The sequence below is a fragment of the Mastigoproctus giganteus genome, chromosome 1 (assembly GCF_048544385.1).
Source record: "Mastigoproctus giganteus isolate SK-2022 chromosome 1, ASM4854438v1, whole genome shotgun sequence".
Lineage (NCBI taxonomy): Eukaryota > Metazoa > Arthropoda > Arachnida > Uropygi > Thelyphonidae > Mastigoproctus > Mastigoproctus giganteus.
Genome location: NC_143575.1, coordinates 32,332,518 through 32,347,951, shown reverse-complemented (window position 1 = coordinate 32,347,951; position 15,434 = coordinate 32,332,518). Strand labels below are relative to the sequence as shown.

The window sequence follows — 15,434 nt, the reverse complement described above, 5'->3', positions numbered from 1 at the left end:
AAGGAAGCACAGTTTTAAATCTATACAGTTGGACCAGCTGACGATGTTACCAACAGCAAATTCTAAATGGGAATCATTCAAGGAATTAATCTTGGAAGCAACTAGACTTTTCATACCAATTAAGAAATACTGTTTAAGCCTAAATGGATGTCAGGCGACTTAGTGAGACTCATGACAGAGAAGAAAAATGAATGGGATGCATATAAATTATCAGGAGTCGCAGATGCCTATGGTAGATAGTCTGTAATCAAATCACAAAGGAAGTTGGGCAAGCAAAGGCAGATTAAAGAAATCTTTGGTAAACGATGCAAAGAAAAACAGTAAAGATTTCTTTACTTATGTAAACTCTAGAAGAAGGGGAAAAATCAGATTGGTCCACTTGACATCAATGGTTCAATTGTTGATGCACTTGCTGAAGTAGCTGACAAACTGAATGAGTATTTTGCATCTACATTCACACATGAGGAGTTATTCAGAGGAGCTAAACAATTTTGTAATAACCGAGAGCAATGTGGAAGAGAAATTGAACACAAGAAAGGCTCCTGGAGTCGATGGGATCTATCCAGTTATATTAAAGGAAGCAGCAAAGGAAGTTAGCAAACCCTTAGCCATAATTATGAAAGCTTCCTTGGACTCAGTCCAAGGAAGCAGAGAAACAATGGATGGAGATGTGCAAATGTGTCCCCAATTCACAAAGGGCAAATTAATGGAGGCACTGGTTAAGGAAGCAATGCAGGATCATCCAGACAAGACTGCAGTTATAGTTTAGACACAGCATGGGTTTGCTAAGGGGAAATCTTGTTATTGTTATTTGGTTTTTAGGAGCATTAGCAAATAAGGCCATATTGCTCCGGGAATATGCGGTGGTCATTCCCTGACCTTTCCGCATCCTCCATATTTGGTGGTGACGGGCTCGAACCCTGGTCTAATCAAGAAGCGTGTGCTACGCACTGCTGCTCCTTCCCACCTGGCTACGGAGGCGCCAAGGGAATTCTTGTCTGACCAGATGTGAGCTCAAATACATTTCTGCTTCGAGGGCCACGCATAGCAGCATTGATAAATTCGTAGAGCTACTATGAATTTATTAATGATGTATTAGGAGACGAATCCAGGGGCTCACATCTGGTCAGTATGGGCTTGGCACACCCAGTGTCTTGAGCTTGATATCATCCTTCTTTTTCTTGGTCTCTCTCTCTCTGGGGTAACTCAGAAATTTTGGCTGGTGCAGCAAAAGCCTCAGGCTTCCTTACACCATATGGCTAATTATAATAATAATTAATGAAAGGAGGATCGTCACAACAGTCAAACTCATGACCGGTCTCATCTCCTCCCCCCTCCTTCTGGGACAACTGTGCACAGAAGATCCTCAGCTATGCCCTCTGCAAAGACGCCTCCACCTGTAGACCGGTTTCTTCCTCAACAGATGCTATCAAGAGTCCAGGACCCAGGACTTAGATGTCGACTTCAACAATATAGGAAAAGAATACTCAATGGGATAGCCAAGGCTACTACTATTATAATATAATCTGAGTCTTGAGCAATGTACATTCTTAATCCAACCAATTACATACATATTTATGCACCTAAATGTATATCCTTTAGTATGTACTTTGGAAAAAAATGGTTGTACACTCACTTAGTTCTATATATGTAATATACTCAAGTCATTTCTCCATTTTCCTGTACTTTATTTCATTATTTATTTATGTATTTTTGGTTTATTGAGACAAATGTCTCTGTAGTACATTGTTAACCCCTGGCCACTGTGCCGTGACAGGCTGTTGCAACTACTATTGTGTAAATTATCATTCTAAGTGTTGCAATAAAAATTCTTCTTCATTATCAGAAAAAGACTTTTGGAAATATGTTTGTCGAGAGAAGTACCTAAATGTAAAAAAAAATGCAGTGAACTTTTAAATTCCTGTTTTGGTTCCACATATCTATGTGAATTTGCCTTTTCGTATTTGAAACAAAGAATCACTGTACTCTTATGGACTTGCATACAGAAGATTCTTTACTGTTCGAAGACAATTTGTTGGCCAAAGTGGTGGTCTGGAGCTGGGGAGGCAGGCTAAGTTTGTGGCACGCCCACTTGAGAAGCCTTTCATACAGAAGATTTTTTACTGTCTTATCACAGAGTGTGCATGCAGATGTGGGAAACCACAAGTGGCACCTGACCCTAATACTATGCACACTATGTCTTATCACAGTAAAGAATCTTTGCCTTATCACAGCATATCCCCAATCTTGAAAGCTTGGTAGATGACAACATAAAGACAAACTTCACATAAATTAAAAATTTAGGCAGAGATTCAGAAACGGGTGCCCCTTCCAGACTGCTAGCGAAACAGCCGTGATTGACGGGTGTTGACTCCGCCTATCGTCACGTGATCTCCTTAAGAGACGGATGCAGCCGGCACGGTAGAACACGCACTGCGTGCCACCCGTGCCACGTAACACGAGGAAACACGTGTTTTGATTACACGTTGTTGCGAGGTACTTCTTTTGATTATTGGTATTGTTTATTGTTCCCACCCCTCACATAGACGGGGGTCTGGGGGCGGTAGCCCCCAGAAAAAAAATTATTAAAAATTAATAAAGAAAAAGAATGGCCGCAATCAATAGCCGCACTTGTTCGTTTTTTTTTATTGTTCGTCACATAATGGCCGTGGTGGCCGTTACTTTGTGGTGTTTTGATGTCACGTGGTTGCGAGGTATGTCAGCTGAATAATTCCGGGGGTGTGGGGGCTGGAGCCCCCACATAGACGGGGGTCTGGGGGCGGTAGCCCCCAGAAAAAAAAAACTAATAAAGAAAAAGAATGGCAATTTAAAAAAAAAAAAAAAAATTACGGGAAGAACTGTAATCAGCCAATCAACAGTAATCAATACTAATCAGCCAATCACAATGTGAATGGCTGATTACTATTGCGCCATTTCCAGGCTCTGGTGGTCATTTTTAGTCTGTATTTCATTTGTGCGGGTGTCCAGTTGCTGCTGTGTAATCTCCTTTGTCACAGGTTTGTTTTTTTTGTTGGTTTTTTTCTTTGTTTCTCTCCGTTCAACCCTAGAGAAAATGGAACTAATCACTGGGCAAATGTTAGGGTGTTTGAAAAATGAAGGAACATGGAGTGCCATTAAACGGCAACTGTCATTTAGCAAAGTCAATGATCAGTTCGATTCCTACCTCGCAGAGTACATGTGGCGAAGGAAAAATTCCAGCAGCAGCGATCTTACGCTGGAATTTTTAAAGGCAGTAAGCACTGTATATAAGCCCGAAACCGAGGATTGAAGGTGGACACCCGACCGATGAGGTGAGTGGTTTTTCTTTGTGCCAGTTCAATCTGATAGTTTTTCTTAGTAATAGCATAGAAAAACGTGCATTTTTTTATCCTCCTAAGAATCAAGTGATTGCATTTCGTGTAACTTTTTGTTTTATATTAATATTTTGTTGATTTGCGGTTCCTTTTCTTTCGCGAAATTTCGTTGTCCCCTTTTCAGCTAAATCAGACTCATTCAAATATCACGTGACTTTTTATTTTCGCGAAAAAACGTGCATTTTTGTAACTTGGATTTACCGTGTAACTGGGATTTACCATTTGTTTTCTGCCGCCATTTTTGTTGCTGTGCCAAGTGCCGTTCGCGTGTCACTTGAAATCCATCGGGCGAGGAGAGGAGGGGGAATGCAGTGAGTGGGCGGTGTCACAACCCGCCAATCATTGCTTTTCCCCTCCTCTCCTCGCCGCCATTTTGAAAGGGGCACCCGTTTCTGAATCTCTACCAAAATTTAAATATATGTTAATTTAAAATAAGAATTCTGAATTGTATTTAACTTTAAAATTTATAAACAACAATTTTCACTTTTAACCATGTACAATGAAATTCTTGAGTGGTAAATCGTGACACATTTTGAAGAAAAAAAAAGTAGATTGCATCACAAATTAAATTGGCCACCCCTGATATACAGGAATTTTGCTAGCAGGGATAAGGAGGTGATTGTCCCTTTGTATAAGGCAATGGTCAGGCCACACCTTGAGTACTGTATGCAGGTCTGGAGGCCTAATTTTAGGAAAGATGTAGAGCTGCTGAAATAAGTAGACAGAAGGGTAACGAGATTGGTGAGTGGAACAAACAGTTGCTGTTACTGGGAAAGGCTTAAGTTCTGGAGACTAGGTACCTGTGAGGTGATCTAATTGAGGTGTATAAGGCTTTGAATGGTTTGAGCAAGCTCAGTGATGATGGGATTCTTTCTCTTGCTCAGATTAATCAACTGAGGGAACAAATTCAAATTGAGGAAAGACAATTGTAGAATCAATGTGTGGAAATTTGCCTTTATTCTTTGGATTTTAAAATGTGGCAATCTCAATTCAGTGGTTTTGGGCCTACATAATTATAAATTACCAACTGGCCAGATATCTTTTGAACATTCTATCAGTGGTGGGCCCTCCCAAGGGTGCACTGCACCCAGGCACCAACGTAAAAGGGGACCTGAAACTTACACATATGAAGAAAATTTTAAAGGGTGGCGCCACATACCCTAGGAATGCCTCTGCATTATATACTCATTACAGAATTAAAACTTAACATGTTAAATTTATACCAGGGTTTGAAATGGAAAATTTTACGAAACGGCAAGATATGAAAGAAACCCTGTAATACGTGTAGAAGACAATTAACGCGTATTCATATCACCGTTGCATACGACGAACCGAAACAGCGTTCAGGTATTCGTTCCGAGCCCCGATTTATACTAATTTACACTTTGTATTGTTAATGTGAAAAAATACCATCCTAATGGACTTCTCCACATATTTATTGTAATCATTTGCGTGTACATTGTTAAATGTATTTATTCAAATCTAAAGCAAAGGCGCGCAACAAATCATTTACTAATTTCATTTCTTTGTGTGGTATTATCTAGTATGGATCTGCTCAGCAAATTCATATCCTAAGTCGGATTTAAGACTTTATTAAGTTTAAAATTTGTAAATTATTAAAACTGATGGGAATATGGATAAATTTTAAGAAAATAAGAACAATACAAAATTTCACTTAGTATTCTACTCAAGACAATCCATTGCTAATATACCAACTAGAGGCATGCAGAAATCTCAAGATAGAATTTGCTATACAGTATAGTCGTTATACAGAAAAATCAGTTACCTAAATAAAGCACTAACGGTATATATCCCCAGTGAAATACTTCTTTAACAACATTTATAACAGTCGAGACTCTCTGCCTTGTTTCTGGACTCATTATTCGGTTAATTTTAAACTACTCGATAGTACACGTGAATCAATACCACCAAAGGCAACAGGAAAAATGTGACAAATCGGATATCACGGTTTTGTTCACTTCCGATGGTAAAAACTGCGATTCGTATTAAAGATAAGTTGAAACTTATTAAAACGATAATATAAATATAAATTTACATATTGTAATTAATATAATTTTTAATAAATAAAAAATGCAATGTACCTACTTGTTATAAACTTGTAACAATATGTTTTGAATAACAAGTCAAACTGTCACAAAATAAAAATTTCTTTTTTTGTGTTTTTGGAAAGCAGGGGGCGCTATTCAGTTAGCATGAATCGTAGGAAACACGTGTGTTTTAATTGTTTTGAGTTATCACAAATGTTACTAAATTGTTTATGGAATTTGTAATTTGCAATGTTTGATCACATAGAAGAAAGAAAATCTGAAAATACTCCAAAAGTACCCAGAGTAAAATTAAAGGCTGGTTCAAGTTTAGTGAAGTTTAAGCCTCTCTTCAGTTACGACGCTAAGTAAGTTTACTTTTTTTTTTTTTTAATTATACAGTAAATCATACTTATTACAGGTATAATTTATTTCAAAAACTATTTTAACTTCCTTTTTTAACTATGCTGCGAATTGTTATTTTACTATATTGCACTGAGGTGGCCCCTCCAAAGGCAATACCTGTTCTAGGACGCAGAGAGGGTGACTCCATCCATACAAGAGAATTGTGACATAGGATTAGGATGACCTACACAGCACTTTTACTATACTGTACTATAAATGTTTTAAATATATACTATTTCTTTATACTATTCCAATTTTCTGCAAGATTGTCTTTTTACCTAACTTTAATCCCTTATAGGTAGCCACCTCGCTATAAACAGCCCCGCCTAATGTTCATATTTATTTAAAAGGAGGGTGCTACTCTCTGACAGCTGTTTCGGTAGTCTTCCACTTTGTTAGAATGGGTAAGCATGACAAAGCAACAGATAAACATTCAGCAACTTCAGAATTCTAAAGCTGTTGAATTTAAGAATTCAGCCTTCATAGTAGCTCACCCATTCCCATACATTGATTAATAGTGACAAGATGGTGTGCACCAAAAGTGGTAGTGCCTGTTCTGTCCACAGGAATCAATTAGTCAAAATTTGCATGGAGGTTTAAAAATGGTTTGCTAGTTTTCTCTTCTATTAACGAATCCAGTTTAAGTTGTGCTAAAATAGATCTATTTGAGAATACCAGTTGGCCTGCCCAATATATAATTCAAGGATTTGAATGGAAACTGAATAATATAAAGGTAATGCAAAATAATAATTCTAATGTCAGAGGAATGATGGAAATAGTAAACAAGATCTTTCAGAAAGATCTGCCCCGAGCGATCTTGATAGTTATGTAGGTCAATTAATGAGCTGAATGCATTAGTAAAAGTACTTTAAGGCTGCCATGTGTAAATAGTTAGAATTTTATTTTTTTTGAAATTCATCATGGTGTTATTAGGGGTTGCTCAACAGTTGTAGTTTGACCACTTAGCTGGGGTAATGCATGTGGGTGCAAATTTGCACATTGCGAGATGAGATCGAGCCCATATGCTACCACACAAAACATTCACAGCCTTATTGTTACTTGAATGCATTGCTATGTCAGCTGCAATAAAACAGTTACATTCAAGTTGTAAACTCTTCTGGACTTAGCTGTCCAGTGTATAAATAGACATTTAGTTTATTCATTTCATTTTAGAAAAGAACTTGTTCAGTAGTGGTAGGAGCTTTTACACATTTATGAATTCAAGTTAAAAGTAAACAAACGTTATTGTATTGTACTTACTTGGGCAATTACTTTCATGTAAGCAAACCCCCCCCCCCTCCTCTTCAAAGCATTCAAGTTATACCAACTTAGTGGCATTTGATATCAATGTAAAATTCTTTGGCTACTAATAAACAAATGGATGTGATATATTTAGATCTGGAAAAGGCATTTGATTCTATTCTGGTTTATAGTTTGTTAGCATTAGTAGTGGCATGTGATGCAAGAAAGCAAGCTTATATAGTATCACCAAAAAAAAAACACTTCCTATTTCACTAATTTGTTCCCTCCAATAGTTTGTCTGGTTCAGTGGTTTTTAACTGGGGTGCAGCAACAACATTCTAATGGTGCCACGTAATGTGGATTTAGGTTACTTAAACTTTTTTTTTTTTTTTTAAATTTATATATTTATTTCATTATAAAATGGTGTACGGTACCTTTTTTAATTTTGTGGTGATCTATAATTGATGTTTATTTAGTACATCTATATAAAGAATAAAATTATTATATACATGTAATTTGTATTATGAATTGTAATTTTGTTTATAGTTATATAATTGTAATAACTATCATATAAATTTTTTTAAATATTATATATATATATATAACAGATAATTCATATAAAAATCAAATTAATACATTTGCCAGCAGTATGGCAAAACTGTAGAGCAAAAGTTAACATAAAAATTAAATCAACAGGGAGGGGGAAAGTAGAGGTTGCAAGATAAACTGTATCCAAAAGTCTCCAAATAATTTAGAAGTTCAATTTAATCCGATTAATAAATCCATTTTAAATTTAAAATAAGGCCAATTATATAATAATTTAGTGGCACCTCCCCATGTAAGGTACCAATTCCGCGAGATGTGAAATATCACCACTAAAACTGAACTACTAAAATAACTACTACCACTCTATTCTATTTTCCTTTTTCTGTCTATATAAGCTGGTTAAGCTTATATTTTGTCGGTGGTGTGGCTCTGCTCTGGAGTGCTGTCTGTTCTATAGTTTATTTTTTGCTGCATAAGGACCACTGCTATGCAAATCCTCTGTATTTGTGGATCGATCGGGGGAGGAAGGGGTGGTTTGTTCCTTCGATCGCTTTGCCTTTGCGATGATTTGTCTAGCGATTGAAATGCAGCAATTCCATGATCATTATTCCATCGATATGGGCATAATGGTCAGTCTATTATTTTGTTTTATTTTAGTAGTTCGTTTTAGTCTCTTTTTGGTGATATTTCACATCCCTCGGAACTGGTACCTTACATGGGGGTGCTGCTAAATTATTATATAATTGACCATATTTTAAATTTAAAATTTATTAATTGGATTAAATTGAACTTCTAAATTATTTGGAGACTTTTGGCTACAGTTTGTCTTGTAACCTCTACTTTCTCTCTCCCTGTTGATTTAATTTTTATGTTAACTTTCGCTCTACAGTTTTGCCATATTGCTGGCAAATGTATTAATTTTATTTTTATTTTTATATGAATTATCTGTTATGTATTGGGCATCATGTGGGGGATGTGCATTTCACTGCCTCTAATGATAGCTTTATTTATTTTCTTAATTTCATTTTATTTCAATTTTAACTTTTAAAGCCATTATGCATATATATATATATATATATATGGGAGGCAAAGTTAGGAAGGTATTTAAGGCAGTAATAGACACTCCTGCCCTCGTATTGCACTAATAGCTCAGAGTGTTGAAGAATTTTAGGGATGGGAAAGTGAAAAGAATATGATTGAAGAATATAAAGCTGGCGCTCAGGTAATCCGGGAGCACAAGTTCCCGTCCGTATTAGTACTTTAGAAAGTATTTCTCCATTACTTTACTCCAGTAATGGAGAAATCAATTAACCGCCAACTCATAAACTACCCAGAAACCTTCTGTCTGATCAATGATCGCCAGTATGGATTCCGTCAGTGTTGATCCACTGGTGATATTCTGGCTTATATTACCCATTTATGGACTAATTCAATGGAAAGGTTCAGTGAAACATAAGTAGTTGCTCTTGACATCTCAAAGACTTTCGATCGTGTTTGGCATAAAGGTCTTCTAAACAAGCTTCCATCTTATGGTTTGCCAACTGCTTTTATTAATTGGTTATCCAGTTTTCTCTCTGATTGCTCACTGAGGGTGGTGGTGGTAGATGGCTCTCTGTCTTCTAACTTCTCCACTAATGCCGGTGTCCCCCAAGGTTCAGTTCTTTCCCCCACTCTTTTCCTCTTGTATATTAATGACCTTCTTCCGTTGACTGGAAATCCTATCCATAGTTTTGCTGATGATAGCACATTGCATTCCACTTTCCATTTTGAGAAACCTTGTCCTGCTCAATCAGCTTCAACTTCTCGAAAATCTTCTACCAATTCCTTAAATTCCGGTCTTCAGGTAATTCTCCAATGGGGGGCAAAGACAACTTAGTTGATTTCAACCCTTCTAAAACTCAGTCTTGTCTTATATCTCGCAAAAAGGATTCTTCTGCTCCTATACTTATCTTTAGTGACACTTCGATTTCTAGGCAAAATGATATATCTCTTTTGGGGATTACCCTGACTTCTAATCTGTCTTGGCACAAGCACATTACAAATATTGCTTCCTCTGCATCTAAAAAACTTTATTTTCTCTTTCGCTCTCGGCATTACTTTTCTTCCAAACAGCTGCTCACTCTGTATAAATCGCAAATCTGCCCTGCCATGGAATATTGTTCCCACATCTGGGGTGGTGCCCCCAAAACCTCTCTTAAGCTTCTTGATTCCATTCAGAAGAGGGCAGTTAGGTTAATTGATGATTCATCTCTAACAGAGTCTCTCCACTCGCTGTCTCATAAATGTACTGTTTCTGCTGCATGCCTCTTCTACAGATACTTCCATGGGCACTGTTCTTCTGAATTGGCTTCTATAATTCCTGCTCTCTCTTTCAAAACAGTCCGAACACGTGCCGCACACCAGCCAACATCCATTTACGGTCCAACTTCAAACTCACAGAACCAACTTTTCATCTTCCTCGTTCATTCATTCAACTGCCGTTTTCTGGAACAACCTTCCTTCATACCTATTTCCTGAAAATTACAGTCTACAGAAGTTCAAGTCCAATGTCAACAAATATCTTCTTTTGTCTTCTCAACCTCCAACTCAAGCACGGTACTAAGTACTATATGTTCTAATACCTCTCGTGTTTGGGGTTTACATAAAAAAAAAAAAAAAAAAAAAAGTAACGGCCCTGGACTGGGTAGGTTACTGTTACTCGAACAAAAAATTGTTAAAATATTACTTATGCAAATAATTCCTTTGAATTTACATATATGTAAATTCAAAGGGATTATTTGCATAAGTAATATATTAACAATTTTTTGTTAAAATATTTTTTTAAAAGGTAGGTTACTGTTACTCGAACAATTTTTTGTTCGAGTAACAGTAACCTACCCAATCCGTTACTAATACGAACGGGAACTTGCACCCCTGGATTATTTGAGCACCAGCTTTATATTCCTCAATCATATTCTTTTCACTTTCTTACCCCTAAAATTCTTCACACGCTGAGCTGTTAGTGCAACACGAGGGCAGGAGTGTCTATTACTATCTTAAGTACCTTCCTAACTTCGCCTCCCATTAGTTAAATAGCCAGACATTGACTACTAATCGTAACAACATGCATTTAAATAAATACAATATATATATATATATATACAGGGTGTTTCAGTTAAACGTTTCAGAACTTCTAAGAGGGGTAGGGTACATCCTGACAACTCGAAATCATATAGCAATGTGGGGTCGGAAATGCTTTCCTGAAGCGGTGTTGTACACAGAAGCACCATAAAGAAAAGAGACCGTAAGTGAGAAATTGTTTTAATAATACATGAAAAGAAGCAAAAGGTACATGGATTAAAGTAAGTGTTCGAAGTTTCTTCCACGGGCTACAATGCACGCCTCACATCTCCGACGCATGGACATCCGAACATTCTGGAATACTCCAGGCGAATTTCGAATTTCTTGAACAAGAACGCCAAGTTGGTAGGATGGATGATTACACGAACGCAGAGTTAGCCGATATGCATTTGGCGTATGGGGCTGCAAATTGTAGTGGGCCAGCCGCACAGCGTTTGTACGCGGAACGATATCCGACGAGGCGTATTCCCAGTCATAATTTCTTTGCAAGACTGCACCAGAGGTTAGCTGAGAGAGGTTCATTTGAAAGAGCTGACAGGGACAGGGTAAGAACAGCACGGACTCCAGCCGTCGAACAGAATGTGCTGCAGCATGTACAGGGGAATCCAAGAACGAGTACACGAAGTCTAGCAAATGCAGTCAGGGTTTCCCATTGCAGCGTCTGGAGGATTCTCCGAGAACAAGACATGCATCCGTTTCACGTGCAGCGTGTCCAGACACAGCAACCGGAGGATTATGCACCTCGTATTGCTTTCGCACAGTGGTACCTTGGAAAATGTGCTACAAATCCCCTTTTTCCTGCTGAAGTGTTGTTTTCCGATGAGGCATCCTTCACAAGGGAAGGAATTTTCAACACGCATAACGACCATATCTGGGCGGTCGAGAACCCGCATGCAATACGACGTCGTGCAGCACAGATTCGATTTTTGGTCAATGTATGGGCCGGTATTATGGGAGATCACCTCATCGGACCTTACCTGTTACCGTGTCGTCTAACCGGACCTATCTACTTGATCTTTCTGCAGCAAGTATTGCCACAACTTTTGAGAGATGAACAGATTTCTGCATTGACGCAACAGACAATGTGGTTCCAACACGATGGAGCCCCTGCCCATTATAGCGGAGATGTTTGTAACTACCTGGATGTCACATTTGGTCAACAGTGGATCGGACGTGGTGGTCCCGTGCGTTGGCCTGCTCGGTCACCCGACCTATCATGTCTTGATTTTTATTTCTGGGGTCATATGAAATCGCTAGTTTATGACACCCCTGTTGACAATGCTGAGGAGCTGGTTGCAAGAATTGCAGTAGCTGCCGAAGAAATTCGAAATTCGCCTGGAGTATTCCAGAATGTTCGGATGTCCATGCGTCGGAGATGTGAGGCGTGCATTGTAGCCCGTGGAAGAAACTTCGAACACTTACTTTAATCCATGTACCGTTTGCTTCTTTTCATGTATTATTAAAACGATTTCTCACTTACGGTCTCTTTTCTTTATGGTGCTTTTGTGTACAACACCGCTTCAGGAAAGCATTTCCGACCCCACATTGCTATATGATTTCGAGTTGTCAGGATGTACCCTACCCCTCTTAGAAGTTCTGAAACGTTTAACTGAAACACCCTGTATAGAGAGAGAGAGAGAATCAGATCTCACAGGCAGAAAATTGAGTGGGGATGCCACAAAATAAAATAAATTACTTAGGGGTGCTGTTATAAAAAAAGGGTCGAAAATCACTGGTCTAATTTCTCCTTGAATTTATATAAGCTATCAACTTCCACTACAGCAGATGGAAGTTTGTTTCAGCAATCAACCACTCGCTGACTAAAGGCATACTTAGACACATTTATTCTGCAGCCTTCCTTAACTTGATGCCCCCTCACGTGTGCAATATGAGCAAGTGGATGAATCCCATCAGTATTGAATGTGGTCAATCCATTTAAATCTTTAAACACCTTAATCAAATCACGTTGCAGGTGCCTAGTCTCTAGACACCGCAGTTTCAGAACTGAAGTCTCTCTTTTGGTATGCCCACCCCTTTGTTCCCCCTCACTAATCTTGTTGCTCTTCTCTGCACCCATTCCAGCAATCCCACATTCTTCCTAAAATGAGGCCTCCAGACCCTATATACAATATTCAAGATGTAGCCTTACCATGGCCTTGTACAAAGGGATGACCACCTCCTTATCCCTGCTACCAAAATTCTTGTATATCATTGACAAAGCTCCGTGAGCTGTCCTGGCACCCTGTCTGCACGACTCAGAGGCACTCATAACTCACAGCTCTCATATCTGACTGCACAATTACTCCCAGGTCTTTTTCATTTTCCACTACCCTGAGTGTTGTACCACATAGGTGTTACATTATTCCAGGGTTACTGCTACTCACATGCAGTACTTAAAAACACTACACTAAACTTATGTACCTAATGCAGTAATAACACTGTGCACCAGTTATGCTACAAATTTTACATTATTGAATATATATATATTGCAATAGCTTACTATATGTGTATTTTATCTCCTGTCAAGTTTGTGTGTCTCCTCTCAAGTTTATGTTATGTGTGTACAAAGGGATAGATATGTGTACATATCAAGTTTATGTTATGTGTGTCTCCTATAAAGTTTAAATTATCATCAAAGTGGGAACAGTATGGCATTATAGAACAGATTGAAATGGCTGAGAATTTCTTTATACTAAAGAAAAGTGATTGTGGTAACTAAATCAGAGTAACTCTTTTGATTCTTGTTAAAAGAGGGTTATCTCAAAGTTCTGCCCATGGGTCCTTACTCTTTGCCATATATTTAAATGATGTACACATGATTATTAATAATAAAGAAGCTAACATTTTTAACTTATGCTGATGTCATCAGACTTTATATTGGCTATCAAAAATATTGGGGATTGTATCAGTTTAATATTAGTATTAGCAATAGCTACATGGTGCAAGGAAGCCTATGGCTTATGCTGACCAGCCAAAAAAAAAGAAGAAAATTTAAAAAAAAATAATAATTAATAGAAGAAAAGGAAATAGACAACCTATGCTTTTCCCTCCTCCCATAAGTAACTACCCAGCCGACCTTTGAATTTCCCCAAACCGTCATCCTCTACTACCCATGTAAGTAACTTATTCTAGTAATTTATAACTCGCTGGCTAAAATAAAACTTCCTGCAATCCAGTCTAAACATACCCTTTAGTTCTAGAATCATTTATAACCGTTAAAATTTCGTACTCATTCATTTTACTTATGCCTCAGAGCCTTAAACACCTCAATCAGGTATTCTCTAAGGTGCCTAGTTTCCAAGCTCTGAAATCCACATATTTGAAGTCTTTTCTCGTATGGATGCCCTTTTGCTAATCTCACCAGGCAAGTTTTGTGAGATTAGCACCCATCTTTGGACTCTTTTAAGAAGCTCAATGTCTTTCTTTAGGTCTCCATACTTGAACACAGTATTCCAAGTGTGGTCTAACATAGCCTTATTTAATGGGATTATGACATCCTTATCTCTATTAGCAAATGTTCGATAAATCATCGATAGGATACCGTGGGCCTTCCTTGCAACCTGTCTACAATGCTTGGAGAACTTCATGTTTGACCCTATCGTAACACCCAAGCCCCTTTCAACTCCAAGTGTATAAGTTATATTGGGTTTACTGTTTCCTAGGTGTAATACCTTAAACTTTGCTGGATTAAAGCATAACTGCCATTTTTCTGATCATCCCTGAAGTCTATCTAGGTCACTCTGAAGAAGCTCTGCTTGGCTAGAAAAAGATAATTGTGTTGCTAATTGTTTCTGAGAAAATAGTTTGAGTTTGACATAAAGTTTTAGCACAACAATTGAAGATTACCATAAACCAGAATGTTAATGACCCATCCCATTCTTTCCCCAAATGAATTTGGGGAAAGAATTTTGCATAATTATAATTACAATTATTTAGATATTCAATGTGTTCTTTCTGTTAGATTTAAAACATAACACAATTTTCTGGTGATGATCAGGATAGTATCCTTATTAGAACAACAACAACAAACACTTTGCTCGAAATTGTGATCATTAAAAGCAAACAGCTTACAAACAGCTTGTAGAAGGCCCATAGAGATATTGTATTAATTTTCAACATCCTGTCAGGCAAATTTATAGTGATAAAGTGAAGTTTGGGTTTACATTTTAATTCTTCAATTTTTTTATAAGAAGACTGAACCTTACTTATTTGGAATTGGCTTAATAACATACTCTGATCTAAATAAACGTTTGTTGGAACATGAATTTGCTACTGGTGTTACAATATTTATCATGATATATTTCATTATAAAAAAAGTATGGAGAAAGAATTTAAACATACACTCTCAAAGGAACAAATAGATGACAATGAAGCATTATGGAATAAATATGAATATACTTATATATTAAAGATCATTAAGCTAAAATAAGTAAACCAAATTTAGGATCTTAGCATTTTGTTGGAACCTTTTGATTCAAAGTCTCCAATTTAAGGGCAGTAATAAAATGATTATAAAATAATGTTTATAAAATGATTATCATCTGATATTGGAGTATACCTCTCAGGTTTAGTCCCCAACTGCAATAGGATTGATAAAAATGATGAAAAGCATTCAAAACAGCTTCATAAAATACATCTGTTATAGAAATAGATTAAGTACGAAGATCATACTGACCGGCAATTTGTCACCAGCTAAATATTC

At 37.4% G+C, this 15,434-nt stretch overlaps 1 protein-coding gene and 1 long non-coding RNA gene across 2 annotated transcripts in view; one reads left to right on the top strand and one right to left on the bottom strand.

Annotated features, from left to right (window-relative positions):
* The window catches only part of LOC150090687 (uncharacterized), a 29,689-nt gene extending 24,326 nt beyond the window's left edge, over positions 1 to 5,363 (bottom strand). Inside the window, exon 1 of the long non-coding RNA XR_016547280.1 lies at positions 5,161 to 5,363. This is a non-coding gene — a long non-coding RNA (uncharacterized LOC150090687). The remainder of the gene's footprint in view (positions 1 to 5,160) is intronic.
* A 217-nt stretch (positions 5,364 to 5,580) lies between these two features.
* l(2)05287 (WD repeat-containing protein l(2)05287) overlaps positions 5,581 to 15,434 on the top strand; it is a 93,250-nt gene continuing 83,396 nt past the window's right edge. Inside the window, exon 1 of the mRNA XM_090368719.1 lies at positions 5,581 to 5,787. Coding sequence (XP_090224845.1) covers positions 5,672 to 5,787 — 116 coding nt within the window. The 5' untranslated portion in view covers positions 5,581 to 5,671. The remainder of the gene's footprint in view (positions 5,788 to 15,434) is intronic.